Source organism: Pholcus phalangioides, unplaced genomic scaffold, assembly GCF_987345545.1.
Source record: "Pholcus phalangioides strain wild (caught in Gottingen) unplaced genomic scaffold, Ppha-v1.0 ptg000017l_1, whole genome shotgun sequence".
In the NCBI taxonomy this organism is placed as follows: domain Eukaryota; kingdom Metazoa; phylum Arthropoda; class Arachnida; order Araneae; family Pholcidae; genus Pholcus; species Pholcus phalangioides.
This window is the reverse complement of record NW_028301610.1, coordinates 43,284,316-43,307,969: the sequence shown is the minus strand read 5'-3', so window position 1 is coordinate 43,307,969 and position 23,654 is coordinate 43,284,316. Positions and strand designations below refer to the sequence as shown.

At 36.1% G+C, this 23,654-nt stretch overlaps 1 protein-coding gene across 2 annotated transcripts in view; it reads left to right on the top strand.

Moving 5' to 3' along the window:
* Positions 1-895: 895 nt before the first annotated feature.
* Positions 896-23,654, top strand: part of LOC149073489 (uncharacterized) — a 67,032-nt gene continuing 44,273 nt past the window's right edge. Inside the window, exon 1 of one of the 2 annotated variants that reach the window (XM_089246642.1) lies at positions 896-2,122. In XM_089246642.1, the coding sequence (XP_089102768.1) occupies positions 1,792-2,122 (331 nt within the window). In that variant the 5' untranslated portion in view covers positions 896-1,791. The remainder of the gene's footprint in view (positions 2,123-23,654) is intronic. The other variant, XM_089246643.1, reaches the window with a different exon arrangement.

Here is a 23,654-nt window from a genome sequence, read left to right as displayed (position 1 = left end):
TTGAGAGAGTCCACTGTATACATTTATAAAAATCTTTGCTCAAAATATATTTATTTAAAAAATTCTCAAAATAACACAAAAAATTTGAAATGTTTAAATCTTTTTTTTTCCGTCATTCACAGAAAAAATAAATAAATAAAAATATAAACCTTTAAATTAAATTAATCATAAAAAAAAAAAATTTCCAAAAAAAACCCCAAAAAATTATATAAATCGTAATAAATATTAATGAAGTAATTCAATAACATCTCAGAGAGATGAATAATTTATTCGAAGTGGCAGAGCAAAACGCGGAATAAACGTTTTTACTCCGTTTTCTTTATTATATTAAAACCATTAATTATTAGACGAAGGAGCATAAATTATTTACAAGCTGTTTGCTTTCCTTTTTTGTTATAAAATTTATTTTTTTAAATAATAAAAATAAACTTTTGAATAAAATTCTGTATTTGGTGGCCGATCTCTTTTAAAGAGCTTTCACATAGTTATAAATAGAGGATGGTGGGATCAAACTCTTTGACAGCCAAAGGCAGTTTGGCGAAAACGAGAAGGGTGTGTAATATGTTCACCCTTATTTTTTTGCCTCCCTCTCTTACTTCAATTGGAGAAAATAATAATAATAATAATAATAAAATAAATAAATATTTGAAATAGTAAAATAAAATAAAATATAAAAAAAAAACAAATAAAAACGAGAAAACGCGCACACTGTCACAAACGCGCATGCGCACACCAAGGCCGCCTTTTCACCCTTCTTCCCTATTCACCGAACCGAAATTCCCGTCCTCTGATTGGCTGGAGGGGGCGGATCACATGACTCCGCCGAAAAACCGAAAACGGCTCGAGCATTCTGAGAGGAGCCAAACTGCTTCAGTTATAGTCAGAGTCACAAAAGCGAGTGATTCTCGTGCCGATTTCCGACGAGGGGGTTGTTGTGTGTTTTTCCTAAGCCCCCCCTTAAATATTATTATTATTTTTTTCCCCCCCAGAAACTTCCTAAATGTTTATCCGTGACATCACCAATAAAGACATTATTAGAATTTTTTTTTTAACTAAAAATGACTGATAATTAGAAACGTGAGTTTGTTTATCGAAACTTTTCCGAAGTAAATAATTATGATAATAAATTATTAATTAGAGCGAGAGAGCTGGAGATGTTTCCGAGGCGTCTTAAAAAAGAGTAAAAAAGAGTTAATTTGAATTCTTTCTGAAAATAAAGAAAACCTCGTGGAGGATGTGCCGATTGCCGCGTGGGAAAACGCAAAACTGTCGGAAGTATGATGAAAATGTATGATGACATGAAAAAAAAATGACATGCGGCATTGACATGATGGTTTATGACTTGATGACGGTATCGAAAATTCCAAAAAGTCCCGATGTGCAAGAAGAACTTTGAGGTATATTTCAAGTCTTGGAACTCTAAAAGTGATTTTTTAAATTAAGATAAATTTAAGAGCTTTTAAGAAATTTTGAACTTAGGTCTTGTCAACTAGTCATTGATGATGTATGGAAAAATCTCGATGTTCTATCGATTTTATTGAATCCGGTGAGAATTCCAATAATGATTGCGAAATACAAAACAAGATTAGATGACTCTAGTTCACCTATTAAAATACGTTTCTGTGATATATTTTAAGTTGTGCGATACATTAAAAAGATTTTAAAAAAACTTAACAGTGGACTTATAATATCAAAAAAGACTTGTGAATTATTGAGACTGAAAAAGTTTTTCTATATTAACCGGTGAAAGAATAAGTTAAGAACTTTCCAAGGGACATAAAAACGGACTTGATGATGGAAGTCACCTGTGAAAGCGGCTTCATAAACAGTCAGCCTTCGATGGCAGAATTCATGACTGCTCTCCCGCACATCAACGAGACTTTCCACAGGGTGTCATCAATCAACTCTTTGCAACAGCCGCCAACCGCCCCTGGGCAACAGGGGGGCCCAACTTTATGCCAACTCGAAGTAGCACAACAGCAACTTCATGGTGTCGCCGGCAATCCGTCCCCACCACCATCGGGTAAACCTCACAATGGCGCCGGAAGCGGTCTTGGAGGATCGTCAGTGGCCGAATATCCTTGGATGAAGGAGAAAAAGACATCCAGGAAACAACATCAAGGTAATTAAAAATAATATCAATTATTCCATTTAAGCATGAATTTGTTTTTCCCATTCGTAGATTGTAGTTTCGATATCCACCGTTCGAACTCAGTGCGGCAATTCCGACCTGAACCTTATTTTCCCTATAGGGCATTTTGAAGAGCCTTAATTTCTTTCTTTTTTTTGAGGGGGGGGGGGGGTTTAGACCTTCTTCCAATAAATACTGAGAAACATTAAAAAATTCACGAAAAAATTTTAAACTTTTCAACTACGTAAAACTTTTGAAATTGACTGTCATTTGTTTCATTATCATAAAATATTCGAAGTGTTAGAATGTCTAAAAAAATTAACACAAACGGAGAATTTTATAAAACATTTAAGGGAAATTTGAAAATAAATTTAATTGGAAATCATTGTAATTTCAATATAATCACATAATGAAATCCTCATTTGATAAAAGTTTCATGGAAGTATCTGATATTCTCGATGGAGTTTTAAATGATTTGCCCATCATAAACATGACATCTGAAGAAAAAAATTATTTATATCATTAAAAAATTTACATAATTTTTTCTCTTTCACATTTATATCGCAATGTGATATCTTGTAAAATTACGTTAAAAAATTTTTTATCCAAAATATAGAGAAATGCAAGTTGATCCAAATCTCGAATATGGAAAATGCGATAAATTTGAAAACTTACTGAATTAAAATTATTCTAAAACCTAAGATGATGCTGTAAAACTTGATCAATTAATTAGACTTAATCGGCGCAAACATTTCAATTGACATAAAAAAATTCATTAACTTTTTTATCACATTTCTATCTTACAATTATTTAAAAAAAAATTATGTTAAATAAAAATCTGTTTCATTTTTTTAAAATTATTCAAAATAGTTATTTTTGGTAGATTTTATGCAAAAAATTGCCATTATTTTTCAAATCTGAAGACAAGGCTTCTCTTATCGAACAAAAGTAAAGTTTGTTAAAGTTATAATTTTTATAGCAAAAAATTTCCGGCTTAATTTAAACATATTAAAATTTTTAACAGTCTAAAGTACTTGGCGGTGGTTTAGGAAATTTTTGCTACTTTTCAAACTTTTGAGGTATTTGGTATCACATTTTTAGGAGGATTTCCTACAATATTTTCAACAAGTCTTGGAAAATCCGTGGGTCTAAGAGAAGTTTAAAGGCCACTCATAATAAAATCACTCTAAAACTTCTGAACTGCTTTTAAAGATTCCCGGTACCTCCCCCGGAAGTGATATAATATTTGTAAATATTCGTAAAAACTCCGAAGTATTTTCTGGAAGCTCTGCGGGACCCCAAAAAACTGAAGAGTCACATTACGGGAACTCCGAATGCAGTAGTTGCGAACTGCAAAATATTATTATGGGCAAATTTTCTTAATCACCTCGAAAATTGTATTGAAATACATTTTGTCACACGAACATTGATATAACATGAAGTGTCGTGGATACCCTCAAATATTAACATGAACTTTGCGGAACTAAAATAAATATTAAAACTAAAGTTATGCAATCCCAAATATATCAACACTAGCCTTCCAAAACCCAAGAAAATGTTTTAAATTACGTAAGTACCCCGAAAGATTTGAGGCTCAATAGCCTCAAATCTTTCGACCCATCGTGATCACGGACTGGCATTTTATGTCCCGGTGCAAAGAAAACATTTTTTTCGCCAAAATGTGTTTATTGATAAGGCATAAATACATTTATAAGGCAAAATATAACAATGAAAGATTTATTAATAATGCATACCTATAAATTGTATTCAAGTCTCGTTTTGCGGCCTCTAATATTTCGCGGCTCGGTGCCGTTGAAAACTTTGCACCTGCTGAAGAGTGGTCATGTGTGTGAGTAGGATATAAATACTATCAAAAAGATCTTGAAAAACACTCAAATGCATTAATTATCCACCGATAAAGATCTTTTTTGAAACCTTCAAATGAGCATTGCAGAACATTATTGGCGATATAACTCGGAAAATAGCATATCAAACTTGAGAAGCGCGTTAAATACGTCTCCAAAAGTTCTTACCGTAAATTTTGAAGTGTTTGGTACCACCTAAACGTTTTAGGAGTAAAACGTGAATTTAAAAAAATTAAAAAGAGTTTTAAAACAGTTTTTCCATTCAATATTTTTGGGTTATCTTAATTGAAGTTTGAAAATTTAAAACATTAAAAGAATTCAAGATATACAGAAGACTGGATGTAGACTGGTGAGAGCGACATTCATGTCATATTAAAAGAATTATTTGAAAACAAACAAAATTAAAATCGGAATTTTTAAACTAGATAATAATGAAACATAATATTTCTCCAATATGATTTGCAATTCTACAAAGCAATTTTTGTCTTTACGCAATATATTTTTTAAGTATTAAATAATTCTCGTAAGTAAGGTATATAAGAATGACACATTTACCGATATTTTTATATTAATCCTTTGATTTTTCCACAACTTGATGATAGAGTTTTCGAGAATATTTTCTTCTCAGTATGGCAGGGACTTTCACGAGTAGAGGAATAGACATCCTAAAAAAAGATCAATCAACGTTTTCCTAAAAGGGGTAAGAGGAAAACTAGCCTTTGGGAATCTTTTCTCCCCCTCACTCTTTTCTATCCTCGGTATATCCATCCATCATGACCCGATGGTAAACCCTTCACTCCAAGTCATCGGGTCTGTCGGTCGCGAGACTTTGCCTAACCTTGCCTGTGGGTATAACGACTGACGAACCTACACCATCGTGCAATTGGGGATTCATTCCCTATATACAGTACACGTATAATACACTCTAACTCACGCATCAAAATCGTGCACGCGACACTCAATCAACCATCTTGAGAGAGCATTTTGAAGTTAATAACACTCCTGCTCGCTAATCACTTCAACTTAATCACTTCTACACGTGGTAAAAATTAGTAAAACGATCCAAATTTGATAGCTTTTGTCCCCCCCCCCCCCACAAAGAGTATTTTCACGGAAACGTAAATGATCACTGACCACTCAAAACTCATCTATCTAATCGTTTTCAAATGGAATGTATCACATCTGGAACTGATAAGGACGTTTTAGTTTCATTTCATATCAAATAGACATTTCTAGACGAATAATTGAACGGTTTCATTAGACGCATATTATTTGACGTGTAGTCATATTTTATTATTAAATGGAAAAATATCGTATATAATTTTTGTGAGTAATTTTGTGTTAAATCGGGGTTGTGGGGGTCGTGGATTCACGAATCCATCGCTTTCGCGATCTGTCATATCAAAATTCGTGAACATTTCGATGGAAATGTGTTCTAGCACCATCCTATTAGTGGAGTGGTTTTCAAACAAGGCGGAGTGGTTTCCAAGGCAATCACCAAACTTTACCAAACGCGTCACTCCATCCGAATATATTAATTAAATAATAACAACGAACTTTATTTTTCCCAATTCGATATATAGTGGATCTCGCTTAAATGTTTTTCAAGAAAAACATTTGTGACAAAATGATGACAAAACGTTGTAAGCGGGAAAGCGCTTTAAACGCAAAACTTCAATGAGTGCTATCAGCATAGGAAAAGAAATATTCCCAAAAAGTTTGAGAATACGAAAATAAGTTGCACTAAGCGGGGAAACGTCCTGCGTGGGAACGTTGTAAGCGGGTAACTGTAATTCTTATTTTTATGAGAGGAACAAATAGGACTATATGATCACCGCACGGCCGTCTAAACTAGCTTAGGAGTCCGGGGGTTAAAGCATTGTTATGGATTCCCTCCCCCTTGGACCTTTCTTTCCTTCTTTTTTTGACAATTCAAAAAGTACAACATGTACTTGGAATTTATAGAAACGCGGAAAAAATTTAAATTATTAAAACTTCGGTTTTGCGTCTTCAATAATTTCAGGCATCTGTTAGACTTCATGGATTTCAAAAGTTTAAGAATCACTGACTTGATAGACAGTCATTCTTCAACTATTGCATGCACCAGCCGATTCTCCAAAATATTCAGGCATATTTTCCTATCTTTTTTTTTTTTTTGAGACTTCTTTTTGCCACAGGCAAAAACAAACGAAAGCTTTTTGATATAGGCCTGCAGTACTAGTGTAGCGTCAGACTCATATTTCTAATATTACAGCCATAAAACATAGACACACTTTATAATAATTCTTAACCGACTAAAAAAATATCCGAATATATTAATCATAAAACTAACTTGATATTTCCTCATTCCCTTCAATAACTGTTTTGCTAAGAGCTAAGAGCGTTACAGATTTATGATCACCACATGGCTGTTTCGATAAACTTGGGGGTCTGTCACTGGAACATCTTTATAGAGGCTTTTATTTTATATATTTCGTATTGAATTCAAAAGTTTAACATCTATTTGGATTTTATAGAAACTCGAAAAACATTCTCGGCTAAAAAATTTAAAATTAATAAACACTCAGTCTTCAAAAATATGGGGCATCTGTTGGACTAGTTGGCCTACCCGTGAATGAAAATCACGGGGTGTTAAAAAGTTTAATAACCACTGTGTCTCGTTAAATGAAGTCATTCTTCAACTGTTGCATGGGCCGATTTTCCAACATATCCAAGCACATTTGTTTCATCTCACTTTTTGATGCAGTCCTCTCTTGTCCACAAGCAAAAACAAACGAAAAATTTTCGATATACAATAGGCCCACTAGTAACCAGAGGCGGATTTATAGCTTTGCCGCCGGCAGATTATTCAAATTTCGCCGCCTTTCACTCGCTCCAATTTGCTGTTCTTGACCACCAATAACCAAAACTTTCCACCTCTTCGAACTTGCCACTCTGGGCCCTCTTAGCCCCGCCCTCCATAAATACGTCTCTGCTAGTAACATCAGATTCCTATTTCTAATATTACAGCCATGAAAAGAATAGACAACCTATATAAATAATTCCCTGACCAACTTAAGAAATATCTAAATAGAGTATATTAACCCGTCATTTTTCCAATTAATTTCTCCTTTTTCCTTTTCAAAAGAGTTTGAAGTTAATTAAATATATTTTCCTGATTAAAACTTTTTATGATACATTGAAACTGACTTCACATCATGTTCTGAACTGTGTTTTTAAATCATCAACAAAAAAATTGTATTAATTAAAATAATTAATACAATATTTAATTAAAATAATTAATACAATATTTAATTAAAATAATTAATACAATATTTAATTAAAATAATTAATACAATATTTAATTAAAATAATTAATACAATATTTAATTAAAATAATTAATACAATATATTGCTAAACTTATCATTAATACATTACAAATAAGTTTTAAAAAATTGAAATAATTAGACCGAAAATCGGCACGACGTACTATGCCGTCATAGCCAGATGAATGGTTAATCCACAGTAGTTCTCAAACTTTTCTCTTCTAGAATAGTATAACAAAGAACCGCTTCATGATATTGAATAGGCTCACATTTGGGGACAGATCACCGTGGCGCCCCTTACAATGTTTGGCGGTGCCCACTTTTAGGATCACTGATAATCTGATTATAACGAACTTGATTTTTCCCAGTTCTATATACAGTAAAACCCATCTTTTGTGGACACCAGCGGGACTAAAAAATTCACCCGTAAAACAATGGTGACCGTTAATCAGGTGTATGAAATGCATAATTTTATTATAAGGGAGAGGAGAGGGGAGTTATTATTTGGCGTAAAAAAGGGTAACCGCATCTGTGGGGTGTCTATTAAGAGGGGTTTTACTGTACCAGTGATTTTCAAACTTTTCCCACCCGCGATTCCCTCACCTTGTGATCGTTTATCCATGGCTCCCCAGAATAGTCATCATCAAGAATCATTTTAAGGCGCTTAACAGGCACACATCAGCGCAACAACTAACTCTTCGTGACGCCCCTGACAGAGGTTAGCGGCGCACACTTTGAGAAATACTGCTAATATACTGTATACGTACTTTATCATGCTACATACTGTAATTCTTATTTTGTTTAGAGCACTGTAGATATATCATCTCCCTCAGGGACGTATTTACGAACTCGAGGGTCCGGGGGCCCGTATTTTATATTATTTTGGGGAGAATTCAAAAAGTTCAACACATACGTTTGGGATACACAGAAGTGTGGAAGAAAATTTCATGAAATAAAAAAATTAAAACTAATATATTATATAAAAATTTTCTATGAAAAAAAATGGGTCATTATTTTTCATACAAAAGTTTTATGGGACATATTTTGGACTCCATCAGCCCATTCGTGAAAGAAAATCGGGGGTGTCAAAAGTTTAAGAATAACTGTATTGATAGATGAACTCAGTTTTCAACTGTTGCGTGAGCTGATTTTCTAACACATTCAAGTATATTTTTCGTATATCTCGTTTTTTGACATTGCCCTCTTTCGTCCGCATTCAAACAACAACGAAAACTTTTCGATAATACAGTAGGCTAGAGCAGTGGTTCTCAACATGGGGCTATATGGCCTCTTGCGGTCTTGGGACATTCTGCGAGAGGTCACGGATGAAAATTAGGTGAAAGGAGCCACGAAAGGTATGCTATGGAGAAAAAATGTGAATCTCTCCTTTCAGAATCCAGCAGCGTCTCATAGAACATGAACCATCTTAATGCATGGGCCCATCCGGGCATGACCCGGGGGGGACCTCATGCCCATAGAAGACCTACACGATGAGATCTGGTATGGTACTATGATCTTCATAATTAGGCAAATATATTGACTTTTACTTCCTGTGAAGAATGGCGTCCTAAAACACTACTTTGCCCTGGGACTTCTGATGTTGAGACGGCCCTGCAATCACTCTTCCTCAAAGAAAGAAGCTCACAAAATTCTAGCCAAGGGTACGCACAGGTCCAGGGTGATGTGCCGGGAGGCGGCGATTTTTTGTGTAAGTTCGTTGGGTGACGCCGTATCTTACGAAACAGACCGATTTCTCCATTTAAATTCTGCGAAAGGATGATCGCTCCCACCCTCCTTGGATTCACTTCTGATCTAGGGGTCCAAAGCAACCTTATTTATAAAATTTTTGTTCATAATAAATTTTTATTTTTGACTAAATTTAATTCAATAAGTAAAGAAGATGTCGCTGCTGAATGGGAGTAGGGAGCCCTGGATAAGAAAGTGGGGCCACGAGAAGATAATGGGGTCCAAAGGGACCATGGGCTAAAAAAAGGTTGAGAAATACTGGGTTAGTGGAAAGTTCGGAAAGACAGAAAATAACTAACGGACACACACACAAACGATTCTTTGCCCCTATATTTATGCGGTTTTTCCCAACTTTTCCCCGATTTTTCAATTCTAATATCTCTGTGAGTTTTCTACTTAGATACGTGGAAGTTTTTGTTGGCCTCAGGAAAGACTGGGTAACAGCTTTCTTCGAGTTTTGAGGGCAGGGTGTCCGTATAGAAAGTTAATTTTTTTTATATATAACCATACAACCCTTTGCAACATGATAACGAGTTCTACCAATACAAATACGAAGGCCACAACAGACAAATGCCCGACGAGGTAGCTGAAAAAAGATGTCCATACAAAATATGAATATTGAATATACATCTAAAATATATCGAAAATACAGCAACCCAATAAGAGTAATAAAAAACCAATAATTATGATAAAATATAAATATACTGCCCGTAAAAATTATGGTTGTCTCATGTATAAGCATAGGCGTACGCAGAATTTCCTCGGGGGGGGGGGGGTTCGGATGTTTTTTTTTTCTGAGGGGAAAGGGGGGGGTTCCCTGCAAAATAACACTATAATCGTGGCTCAATTGTCAACCCGTAAAAGAAAACCGCGGGTGTAAAAAGTTCAAGAATCACTTTCTCAATATATATTCAGTTTTCACTGTTGCACATGAGCCGATTTTTCAACATATTTAGATACATTAGTCCTATCTCACTTTTTTGTGACATTGTCCTGTTTCGTCTGCAAGCAAGAACCAATGAAAAAATTTTCATATACAGTAGCCTACTAGTAACATCAAAAACTCGCATTTCTAATATTACAGAAATAAATAAATAGACATCTATATAATAATTCCTTGATTGAATAAAAAAGTATCCAAATACATTAATCTGATTACAGCGGTCTACATACAGGGCCTACTGTAATTATTATTTTGTTGAGAGAGCGCTGCAGATATATTATCAACGCGGAGTCGTAAAAAATTCTGCAACAAAGCGCTTCACAAACATAAAACAAGTCAAAATTTGGAAAGTGAGTTTATGGGGTAAGGGGCCAAAACATTTTTACGAAGCCTTTATTTCACATATTTTTCGGGGACAACTAAAAATTCAACATCTACATGGAATACATAGAAACACAAAAATTATTCTAGAACTAAAGGAATTACAATTAATAAAAATTCAGTGTTAAGTCTTAAATAATTTTGAGCATCTTTTAGATTCTATCGGCTCACTTGATATCTTTGATCATTTGATCATTCACTATTGGCTCACCCGTGAAAGTTACGGGTTAAATGCTTAAAGGCAGGCCCACGGATGTTAGAAGTTTAAAAATGACTATATTGACAGATGAAGTCAGTCTTCAATGTGAGTGGTCATAGTGACAGACTCGCATCGCGAGAACATGGGTTCAAACATCACCACCTATAGAAAAAGGCCTCCGCAAGAAACTCGTGACTTCACTGGAGAAGGTCATCTCACCTATAGCCATTGGATATAGTAGCAGGCAGACTCATGCGTCACCTTTACCCTTTTTTTTAGTATATCCAATGGTTATAGGTGGTTTTGCCTTCTTCAGTGCCTTCACAAGCTTCGTGCTTAGGCCTTCTTCTATAGGTTGTGTTCGTTCAAACCCCACCGATGCCATAGTGGCTGTCAGCTGAAGTTGGTTGTCTGTGGTTCCCAACTTTGAGACGCGAATGCGAGCCGATCTTGCCGTTAAAAAAATCTCGCCACAGAGAACAACAGGCCAACAACGATACAATTATTCAATCAGTACACTTCACTCATAATTTAAAAAAAATTGATGGCAGATGGAAACACTATAACAAGCATTACACAAAAACAAGCTTCACGTGAGGTTCACAACACATACACGCACATTTCTCCTGCATGGCATAGCAGGTGCTAAAATGTCTTCATTGAGACAGATCGGTGGGCCATGACCTTGTTAGGAGGAGGAGTCTTCAACTGTTGCATGAGCGGATTTCCCAGCATATTAATATAAATTTGTCTTATCTCACTTTCCGACACATGGCCGCAAGCAAAAAACCAGCGATAATTTTTTTTCGAAACACCGTAGGTACTAGAAATATCAAACACATATTTCTAATATTACAGTCATAATAAATAGAAACCCAAAAAATTTTTCCCCGATGAACTAAAAAAATTTTCGAGTATATTAATGTGCTTACTATTGAAACGAAAACTTGATTCTTCCCAATTCTATATAATGTAATTATTATTTTGTTAAGAGCACTGTAGATATATGTGGAAATGTCCGGGGAAAATATGTTGTAAAAAAGTTTGTATGGTTTTTTTTTTTGACACTAAATAAAGTGTTCCAGACTCTGCCACGAAGCTGGGCTGGAAGAGATCTCGGCAACGGGATAAGTCCAGTGGCAAAGTTCTGGCGTTTATTCATTCATGTAGATATATGGTTCATGTAGATATATGGTCACTGAAGAGCCGTCTGAACGAATTCGGTTATCCGTTGCCGAAAAATTTTATGAGTCACCCTTAGGTTTTTATTATAAAACTAGTATGAATCCATCTTCAATAATATGGGGCATCGGACTCTTTGGTGCACCCGTAAAAAAACTGCGAGTGCCCGAAAATTTTAAGAACTGTCTTGATGGATGAAGTCGGACTCTCTTTTCAACTGTTGCATATAAACCGATTCCAACATATATATTCAGCTTTTCAACACTGCCCTCTTTCATCCTCCAGCAAAAACCAACGAAAACGTTTCGATATACAGCACAGAACATCAGACCAGGGCCGGAACTAGAGGGGGGTCGGGGTGAGGGGAGGCATCTACCCCGGGCGGCAGTTTTAGGTGGGGGGAAAAGGAACACCGTCATATAATTAGCGGATTTTAAAAATGTAAGGGCGGCCAAATAATGTTAGCCCCGGGCGACAAAAATCCTAGTTACGGCTGTGCATCAGACTCATACTTCTAATATTAGTCATAAAAAAAAAAAAAATAGACGCCCTATATAATAATTCCCCTGACCGACTATAAACACCATAAAACACGTAAACGCGGACATTATAAAAACGACAACAAAACCAGTAACAATGAAGATAATACATCGAGATCAATAGAATAAATCATTGATTGATCTCTCTCTCTCTCTCTCTCTCTCTCGTATCTATTTCAGTGTAACGTTCCCCAGGAACCCGATGAAACAGATCAACCCTGGGGTAGTCGCAAAAACAAAAAAATTGTCAAAAAACACAAAAAAAAATGTTATTTCGTTCTAAAAATCAGCTGTAGTATAAAAAAAGTATATATCTGTACAGTATAAAACAAATATAAAGCAGAGCGTAAACTTCACGGAAGATTAACCACTAGGCCTTTTTCCTCGACCACGACCACATCATGGGATCGATCTTATTTTTTTTATATTTTATATGTATTATTATTATTATTCTTTCAGGCCTTTCCCCCAACATTGATTGTCGATTTTGTTGAAATTCAGGTATAGCCCACGGTTCCCTTTTATATATATATATATATATATATTTTCCTTATATGGACTGTTTTTTTCCTACTCCCTTTTACTGTATTTTAGACAATAGAACACTATGAACAAACGCCGTATACGTACTCTGTAACACTCGGTGTTTTTCGCCTAAACTTCGGTTTCAGTTCAGTCTCCGTGACTAATAATAGGGTTTTTTTTTTGGAATGTATACATGTTGTACATATGGCCCTTGATTTTTATTTCTTTTATGTCGGTTTAAGCGTTAAAAAAAAAAAGAATTTATTCGAAATTATCGATGTCTTCTCGGAAACGAAATTCAAATTCGAGGAATGTTTGGAATGTGTGGGTTCATAGGCGTACGTGGAATTTTCTCAAGAGGATGGGGTTTCAATTTTTCTCAAGGGGGTTTACGTTTTTTACTGTAACACTATAATCTCACACTATAACACGCCAATGTGTGGGTTATTGGATTGAAGAGAGATGTGTCCCTTTGAATTTAAATTTAAATTTAGATTGATTTAAATTCTTTTAGTTTAGATCAGTGGTTCTCAAACTTTTGTTATCCGGGGCTCCCTTGCCCGATTCATTTCTCATCTGCGGCTCCGTAGAATAGTTTAGTAGATGCTTTCACTTATGAAAGAGCCACTTCGAAGCGTAAATACATACAGGGTGATTCAAAACTCAACGTACAAACTTTTAGGGGAGGTAAGAAACGCATAAACAAAACAGAATCACATAGGAATGTATCACAATTTTTTTTTTGTGCGTAACTGTGGATGGTAAGAACTTTGAGCACTTGTTGAGAAACTTAACGTTTACACGGACTGTCCTTGGAAAGTATCGCTAAATAAACAGTTTTTCCACCCATTATTGGCTTGTCATTTCTGCATCTCCGTTTATCCTCCAGCAGATCAGGTTTGGGTTTCCGGTCATACATTCCTATTTGATTCTGTTTTGTTTTTGTGTTTTCTACCTCCCCTAAAAGTTTGTACGTTGAGTTTTGAATCACCCTGTATAGGCACACATACACAAATCAATATCTCTAGCTCATCACGACGCCCCTTTAAACACTGGTTTAAATCATAATTTCCCATACACATCTTGTTCCATCGCCCCTTCTCCAAAATATATTTTTTCTCATCGCCCCACAACTGGAGTCAATCCATAAAATCCCACACTAAATCCATAGCTTCCACCTCTCACCTGCACTATTCCATCGCCCTCCCAGAGAGCGATATAGCCCACTTTGGGAAACACTATTTTCTCGAGTTATTTTCGAGCAATTGTTATCTCGAGTTATTTTCAGTTTAAACGTTACTCGCGCGTATCATAAGAGACGCGTTATGGAAGTAAAATTTCCTATTGAAAGTAATGGAGACCTCTCTCACTTCTGTTCTATATTAGCACTCATATGAAAATTAATTGGCATGTGAAACATACTATATATATATATATATATATCGCTAAAAATATAATTAAACCATATATTCTCTAAAATATTTAGTAAAACATATTCTCTAAAATATTTAGTAAAACATATTCTCTAAAATATTTAGTAAAACATATTCTCGAAAATATTTAGTAAAACATATTCTCGAAAATATTTAGTAAAACATATTCTCTAAAATATTTAGTAAAACATATTCGCTAATATCTGCCATACAAGCTTGAAAGGTACAAGAAAGTTAATTTGGCTTGTGTTGTGCTTGTATTCGTTGAAGCAGCAAAATTATTTTCATTCTGCATAGAATGCTTTGAACTGCACCAAAAAAATTGAAACATCTAGTTAAAAAGCACAGGTTTCTAACCAGGGATTCACACCTTGGAAAGATTTCAGGAGTTCTGTGAGCTTGGAAGAAAACAATCAACTTATTAATACGAAGTACGAAAGCCTGGATAACCAAGTGGAGATCGAGATGTCGTTCGGAAAGAAAATTCACATTTCTCTGTGGGGAATCGAACCACCAATCTCTCACTGTCCGGGCGAGCGTTCTAACCATTGAACTACAGAGGACAGACATTTCCGTTCCTTAGAGCATATGTATGAATGCTGAACGGGACTGCGCATGGACAGCCTAGCTCAGCCAATAGCTCTTACGACGTTAGCCCCCAGATGGCTTTCCGAACTACTTCTCGATCTCCGCTTGGTTATCCAGGCTTTCGTACTTCGTATGAACAGCGGAGAGAGTGACATCGTTTCTCTCTAAATCAACTTATTGTTTTCCCAATTATATGTCGAACATTATTCTGTTGAAAGACGTTATACACACGGCACGGGGGTCCGTGTTAGTTACTCGATTCACGGGGCTGCCACTTAAAAATTTAATTTAATTGGCTTCATTTTATTTTTAGTTTAAATGAAGTGTTACCTTTATCGTATCATGAAAAACTTATTATAAACCTTTGTGATATAACCTTTATATTGAAAGTATAGAGTATCTCTCTTTCTATTTCGTCCCACTACGATCATTTTTTGCACACGAGGGCTAATTCGGCCGGGACATGTAATTTATTGCCGATTCCGACCACCAGTGTTCGACATTTACATTTCTTTTACTCACCGAAAAGTTGGTGCGCTAACCCTTCGGTCAGGTACTCCCGGCGGTAGCAGTCTTTTTCCGTGTGGTCATATTTCCGCCGTTCCTGTTGTATTTCCGTGTCAGAAACTTTTCTGACAAACGCGAATCGGGTATCGGACCGTGACAACTATATAAGCATCTATTAGTACTTAAGGCGAGTATCTTATCAACCTGGCACCCACACCCGAAGCAAGCTATGGTACCTCAAGTTACGGTTGCCCGACTTACAGACAATATAAAAAAAATATGTTCGACATATTGAAACGTTATGAGAAAAAGCTCATTTGGCGCATAGAAGTTTTTGCTCTTTGAGACTGGCCTGTTTTGCATTTGTCCTGTCAGCTAACCTACTTTTATTCTGCACTGAATGCATTGAACTGTACCAAAGAGATTAAAAGATCTACTATTGTTCAATAGTTCTTAAATTTAGTTCATGGACACCTTAGAAAGATCTTGGTGGGTCCGTGAGCTTGAATGAGAGAAAACAATCAACACTTATTGCTTTCATATCATTATATGTCGAATAGTATTCTGTTAGGAGTGTCCGTGGCCTTCATTTTATTTGCGAAAGGGGGGGGGGGTTCGTTGCATTCATTGTGTTGTCCCCAGGGTCCATGTAGCACAACAGTTTAAGAAGCCCCGTGCCGAAACTATTTCCATCATTTTATATGAGGTTTCCTTTGAGACCCGAGTTGACCCTGATAATAATAACTTTCAGGCACGAATTAAATAAACTCTTAACTCAATGTGTGTACTTCGGTATAGTGCAGTGGTTCTCAAAGTATGCGGCTCCTAAGGGGGATCGCCAACCTATATTTGGGGTTTAGCGGGGAGCTATTGATATATATGTGAGCCTGTTTATAGTGATTTGAAGTGGTTCTTTATTAGACTTATCAATTGTGGGGAAGGCACGGATGAAGGTTAAATGAGACAAAAGAACCGCGAGAGGAGAAAGTTCCATAACCACTGGTATCGTGTAATAGTGTATTTCATACGAAGAGAAAGAGTATTTTTGCTTACAAGACAAATACAATACACAGTAGGCAGGGCCGTAACTAAGATTTTTGCCATACGGGGCAAAACATGATTCAGTCGCCCGGGGCAAACAATATTTTGCCACCCGCACAACTTTAAAATTCGATAATTTCGTAACGGTATTCTTTGTTCTCACCTAAATTTTTTCAAACCGGGCAGTTCCGGCCCTGGGCTACTGTAAGGCAATCGATGTGGTTACTGCAATATGTTCATAACAATTTGGGCTTTCAAGCTAATAAATCGCATATTATTTATCGCAAGCTAATTATCGCATATATTTTTTTTGCCACTTTATTTTCTAAGATAAAATTCTTTGGTCGAAAACCGTGGGAACAAAGAATCCCTGCGCTATTCATAATCACACCCTTTTATTCTATAATTTCTGTTTCGTTGGGACCGCTTGGTCACCTCTTAAAAGGGTTCGCGAATCACGTTTAAAACACCATCAGAAAATTTTACTGTTTTCGTGAATTTCACCGCCATTAACCAAGATAATTTTCAAGACGTTAATTTCAGTGAAACCTCGATATAACGTTGTTTTGAGAAAAAAATATAGTTTTGAGGGATTATCGTTATATCGAGGGACAACATTGTCATCATGCTCTATCAGTTTTAAGCTGCTGTTGGCATCTTTTCTAAATCGATGTTGTTAGTATCACCAAACAATGCTTTTTTTAGTATTTATTCGCAACAAAAAAAATTTAATTGATTAGTAGAGGAGCTTATTTTCAAGAGGAAACATTTCTACTTTTTCTAAATTTACAGTAGAAGTAAAAACCCTTTTTGTCCGGAATGGCCTACTTTAAAAAAGTATACAATTGCCCAACAGGTAGCATAAAGGAGTGGTATAGAAATATTTAACTATTATGTTTCTCTTAATCATATTATTCAATGTAGTTATCTCAATTTGAATTTTGGAAATGTTCCGCGCGGTTTGAAGAAAATTATAGTGGAAATGTTCCGGTCTGAAGAAAATTAATATATGGAAATGTTACCTTTTTTGATCAAAATTGCAGCTTGTTAAGTCTAAAAAAGTGGAAATGTCTACGCCATCCGTTGATTCCAGAAGGTTTCACCTAGCCAAGTAAGGTATTCCTACTTCTCTCGTGACTCGTGAATAACATAAAATACGTGACCACTATACAGTGGAACCTCCCACAACGGACGCTCCCGTTAGCAGGCACCTCCATCACTTTTTTTTTTAATTACGTCGATATGGGACCCAGTGTATTTTACTATCCATTAAAGGACACTCCTCTTTAGTGGGCAAAATTTTCGGTTCCATGGGTGTACGTTATCGATAGGTTCTAGTGTAGAACACGACTTTGAAAGTGCTTCAGAAAAACGTGCCGTTTTAACAAAAATCTCTTAACGCTAATGGGGAAACTGCTTTGTTTTTTATGCTTCCCTTTTGAATGAAAAATACTCAACAAAATGAACAAGGTGGATAATGTTCCCTTTAGCCGGGTTTTCCTAGGAGCAGGTAACCTGCAACGTGTGCAGCGTGAAAACGCTGATTGGTTAAAAAACGTGAATTTCAGGTTTTTAACTAATCAGCGATTTCACGCAGAGCGCACCGTAGAAAACCTTTTCCTAGGAAAACCCGGCTTTTCGGTAGAAACCACTAACTTTATATATTGTAATTTCTACCAACAATATCCCGGTTTGAATAAACCCTATTGCTTAATCCGATAGAGCTCATCCCAAAAATTCAGAAACCGTTGAAAAGTGCATTTTGAATGATCCCTTTTGAAAATAAGCTCCTCAGTTGATGAACGAAATTCTGTCAGATGTATTGCCTTCGCAAAGGGGTTTAACGTAACACACTTTGGTGTATCACACAAAAAGTAGCGATACCGAAAACTTCATCAACACTTTCGGTGATCAGTTGATAACAAATACCAATATTATTAGACGTCCTCGTAAGAACTAAAATATGTTGAACTATATTTCGAGCAAAATATTAAAAAAAAAATCGTTGTAGAGGTTTCAAAATCTCCTCAAAAAATATCGTTATATAGATAGGTTTATCGTAGTAAAGGATATCGTTGTATCGAGAGGGAGTTTAACATCGAATTAGGCCAGTGGTTCTCAACCTTTTGTCACCGGTGGCACTCCTGCCGAATTCATAGTTCATGTGCGACTCCCCGGAATAGTTGAGTGGATACAATGAAATCTTGATGTAACGATAATCTGCGGACCAAGAAAAAATTTCGTTGTAGAGGGATTATCGTTATATCGAGAGGCAACATTATCATCCCGCACGACCAAATTTATGCTGTTTTTTGGCATCTTTTCTGAATCAACGTTGTTAGTACCACCAGAAAATGAGTTTTCAAGTATCTAGTAGCCGCGAAAAATTCTAGTTGATCGATTTATTAATAAAATTCAGTTAATTGTATTGTCCCTGTAAAGAGGATTACCGTATTGCACTTTGGCATCTCCCACAGAAAGTAGCAAGTTAGCGATACCAACAGCTTCATTAATACTTTCGGTGATCCTTTATTACAAAATATTGGACGTCCTCGGAAGAACGAAAACAAGTGGCAAAGTTATAATTAAATTCGACATGATTTTGGAGCAAAATAAAAAGAAAATATCGTTGTATCGGTTTTCAAAACCTCTTAAAAAATACCGTTACAGAGGGATTTATAAATGATACCGTTGTATCGAGAGGTGTTTAACATTAGACCATAAACAATTCCAAACAAGGTTTGAAAAAATATCATTGTAGAGGGATTTATCATTATATCGAGTACCGTTGTAGCGAGGTTTCACTGCATTTTCGCTTATAAAACTATCACTTTAAAGCATAAATAGGCACACAAATCAATATCTCCAGTTCCCCGCGACGGCCCGAGAAGCCACGAAGCGCACTTCGAGAATCACTTGACAAGGCGATTCCATACAAGGTTTGAAAAAATATCGTTATATCGAGGTTTTGCTGTATTTGAATTTCAGCAGGTATTTGAAACCAAATTATCGATGAGAAATCACTTTGTTCGTGTCGATGATTGGTCATTCACGGGACACTTAGATAAAGTGATTGATAGGGAGAGAGGTCAAGTTATGACCACAGGGAAGAAACGAGCTATTCCGGACAGGTGTTACAATTGTATTCCAAACGTCTTCTTTATTCTCTTCTCCCCGTTTACCTGTCACAAACCCTAAAGATTCACTTGAAAAATGATAGTTCCATTTCAAAAGGTACCTGATTCCCCATTGAAAAGAGCCTCGTTGTCGTCAAATACCATGGGATTGGTATATCGATGACTTCTTTTTTCTATTTTCTTTCTTGTTTACTGCCGTGTTTACACGCTTTCAGCAATGGTTTCCGACAGACCCTTGGGGATAAAAGATTGGATCCCGTAAAAAAAGTACACAAAAATACTTGAGAAGAATATCATCTCGTCCAGGTTCTGTTTGCCTTTCGGCACTTTGACAGCTGTCTGTATCACATTTCCTGTTAAAATAGGGTAGCCAAATATCCTGGTTTCTGGATGATTATCGAAAAATGCTTTCGGGATACCTGAAAAATGATTGTTCTAGATTAAATCGAATTACTTATACGACCGCAAGTTTGGATGTCGAAAATATGGATTTGTCAGACTTGTTAAAAAAGCGATTGGCATTGCAAATTCTGGAATGAAATGGATCAGGAATTGCTGTTGGCCCTGGTTCAAGTAATGAAGGTCAATATCAGTATGTTTCTAATTCAACAGACCTTTCCAGAAATGAACAAAAAAAGTGAGAAACTCTGTTGTTACATTTAAAAATTGAAACTTTTCCTTTCAACGTATATCCCCCTCCACATTTTTCATGTGGAAAATTATACATAAATATTACCAAAATAACTATTCGGCACAAAGCTGAATAAACCATACACGGTTCAGGTTTTTCCTGTTATAAATATTTTCAGCCATTGCATGAAATTCGATACAGAAATGCCCTCTGAGTAAATGTTTTCCGGATATCCCGGTGTTTATTAATAAATTGTCACAGAGGTGTGTTTACCGGAAAGCTTAGAGCAGTGTTTCTCAACCGTTCTGAAAACAAGAACCAGCAAAATGTCTGAAATAATTTGACGGACCACTTGTGTCCCTTATTACGGGAAGTTTCTGTAATTTTCGTTTTTAAGATTTTTTTTTATACATTTTGTCCCGTTTTTTCAACGATACTTATTTGAATTTTTAATATACTAATGTCGCGTAAATACACCGAGTTTTCATAATATAAATTATATTATGATATAAATATGGAAAAAATTATAAAATTTCATAATATATGAAATATTCATCTCACATATTTGTCAGGTTTAACGTTCTGTCCGGAATATTTTTTGGAATTTTAGTTACGATTGGTGATTGCGCCCAATTCTGACAATGTTTTTGATGACAACTGGCGATGTCCCGTATTTTACGGATTACTATTTAAGATCCGAGTTTACCGAATTTTATTTTTCTCAATGATTTATTTAAGCTCTCTTTATTTAAAGCAATGAATAGCAATTTTTGGCAAAATTTAGTGATATCCTGTATTTACAATAGCAATTTCCTGCATTGTCCTCGATGATGTATGAATTATTAATGAAATATGGTCATTAAATCATTTGAATATTTTTCTCGTGAAATACATTTTTGTTTACTGTTATTTGTAGCAGTCCTTTATTTCCACAACCTTCAGCAATTTTAGCAGTAATTAGCAAATTGCATTTAAAACAATAAATTGCAATTTCCTGCAAAATTTAGTGATATCCCTTGTTTAGGATCGCAATTCCTTGCATTCACTTCGATGATGTAAGGGGAATCTAGGTATGAAGGTATAACTTTATTTCAACCCACGTGGATATTTCTAATATCAATAACAATGGGTGAGTAATTTTTATTGAGTCTGTCTGCGGACCATCTATACCATCACCGCGGACCATAGGTTGAGAAACCCTGGCTTTGCTAGCTTAGGACCCAAGACGGCAAATTCGGACGGTTAGCAAATGTGAGGAATGAGTGGCCGAAAAAGCAGTGGAATGGGAGAATGGTGGTCAAAATTTGTGTAGCCACTGGCGGTGAAACTTTAACTCCGCCTTCGACTAGAGAACGACAGACTTAAGTCAATGAGGGACCGAAGGATCTAGAGAGTTTGCAAGCAAGTGAGTGATCAAATGAGTGACCCAGAGAGCTAGGAACCGGGTCAGTGAGCGACTAAAAGACTGACTTAGAAAGTGAGGGAGTAGGTCAGTCATTGACCAAAAAGAGTGCCAAAAAAGCTTGCAAGCATGTGAGTGACTAAAAGCCGGTCGTCAACTGGATGGTACCTCGAGCGAAAACAAGTCGCATGTATGCGCAAGACCGCTATAGTGGTGTTTTGCATGCATGCGACTTGTGATAGCTTCCAGTGAACAACCAGCCTAAATGATGGACTTAGGCGAGACATAGGCGTATTTACAGGAGGCGGAGGCTAAGCAGGCCTAGCCTAGGGCTGCAAATTTGAGGAATGAGTGGACAAGAAAATTAGATCAGAATGGGAGAAGAGCGGCAAAATTTGGGTAGCACACAGTCAGCGAAACTATAAATCCGCCTCTGGTCCCGGTTTCACCAAGATCCACTCATACTATGTTAGAGACTACTTTTACCAAGCTTGTGTAAGCAAATAACAATACCCAGTTACTCAAAATTAATCATGTACTTATTAATTGATATGAATACGTATCAATTCAAGCAACAATTCTAAATTTTATTCTTTTTCTTTACAGGTAAGCCATTATCAGATGTATATAAATACGTATATTTTGGTAAGTTAGGAGAAATGAATTCTTGTATTGGTGAGATGATTATTTTTTGAATAATTATCGAGATATTTTTAGCGTTACTGAATTTTGTGAATTGTAATTTATAAAATATTTCTCGGAATATGCATGTATTGTAGTGTGGGAAAAATATCAATATATATTTGTGAGGTTTTGAAAACTTGAGTGGCGTGGGGCAGATAGGCCAAGAAATATCGCGATAGGCCTACTTTAACAAAAAAAAAAAAGAATAGTTTTTAACTGCAATCCAAATAACCGGGGAAAAATTCCCACGAGAATCAAGAAGTTACAAAGTAATTTAAAAAAACGGGCTCACGCTTTGTCTGGAATCACTTCCTCATTAGCATAGTTGAGTTATTCGGTAAATGTAACAAGGCTTTTGAACTTACTAACATAGTATAAATGGGGTGGAATTTTAATTTAAATTCAATGGAATCTCTGCTTGTGAAGTTTTAAAAGGAATTCGAAACAAGTTCTCTTCTCTCTTTTGTTTTTTTCAAATTAAAATTGTATAAGCGGTGGCAGTAGAAAGCGCAGGAGCCTCCAGCATAAAGAGAAGTTAACAGGTGAGAATTCCGGAGTTACCCTTTGGCTTGACAAATTGTTTTTTGCCGCTATGACTCGAAGTGCGCTTAATTAAGGTTGACTAAGTACACGTCAGGAGTAAACTGCCTACTCTGTTAAACGTCTCTATAACGAAGCCCATCAAGCAAGCAAGCCGAGGTTGGTGGTAGGAAAATGGACTCGGGGTGCTAAGCAGCATGAACAAGTTAATACGAAAGGGACACCCGCGTTTATAGAAGCGCCTGTCTTCCGTCATCATAGAGCGTAGTCTTGGACGTAATTCCATGAGATGGCGGGAGCATCTATCAACCACAAGACAGACAAACACACAAGAAAAGCGCTATTTTTAAATCTCTACTTTCCCCGGGATTTAAACGCGTTTTCTGTTTCCAGCGGTGCTTATATTTTGTTCGTTTTTTATTTTAGAATTTTAAACAAGTACGAAATTAGCTTTTGGAATATCCCGAATCTTGTCACGTAGCCATTGACTGAAATCAATCATTACACGAAATTATACACTCCCGTTAACAACTGTGAACTTCAAACATAAGCTAGAGCTAACTAGATATTTAAATTACCAGAAAGCCCGAAGTTAAACCATTTAGGCTTTCCGGCCTTTCTTAGAATGCCTAATATTACTGGGAACTAGTATTTTTAAAGCCTTTATAAAAAAAGTCTAGTGCAAAACTTTAGGTGTTAACCTTTAATCCAAGTGGTCGAGGACCTGCAGAGATTACGACCCCTTTTGAGGTCCTCTGGCAGGGGTCCGTGGGATGTGTATCAGAATAAAGTAATGACAGTGATAATATAACGAGAGGTTATAATATATCCCAGGGCTTTGGCAAGTGCTAGTTGGAAATTACATTCATTGTGG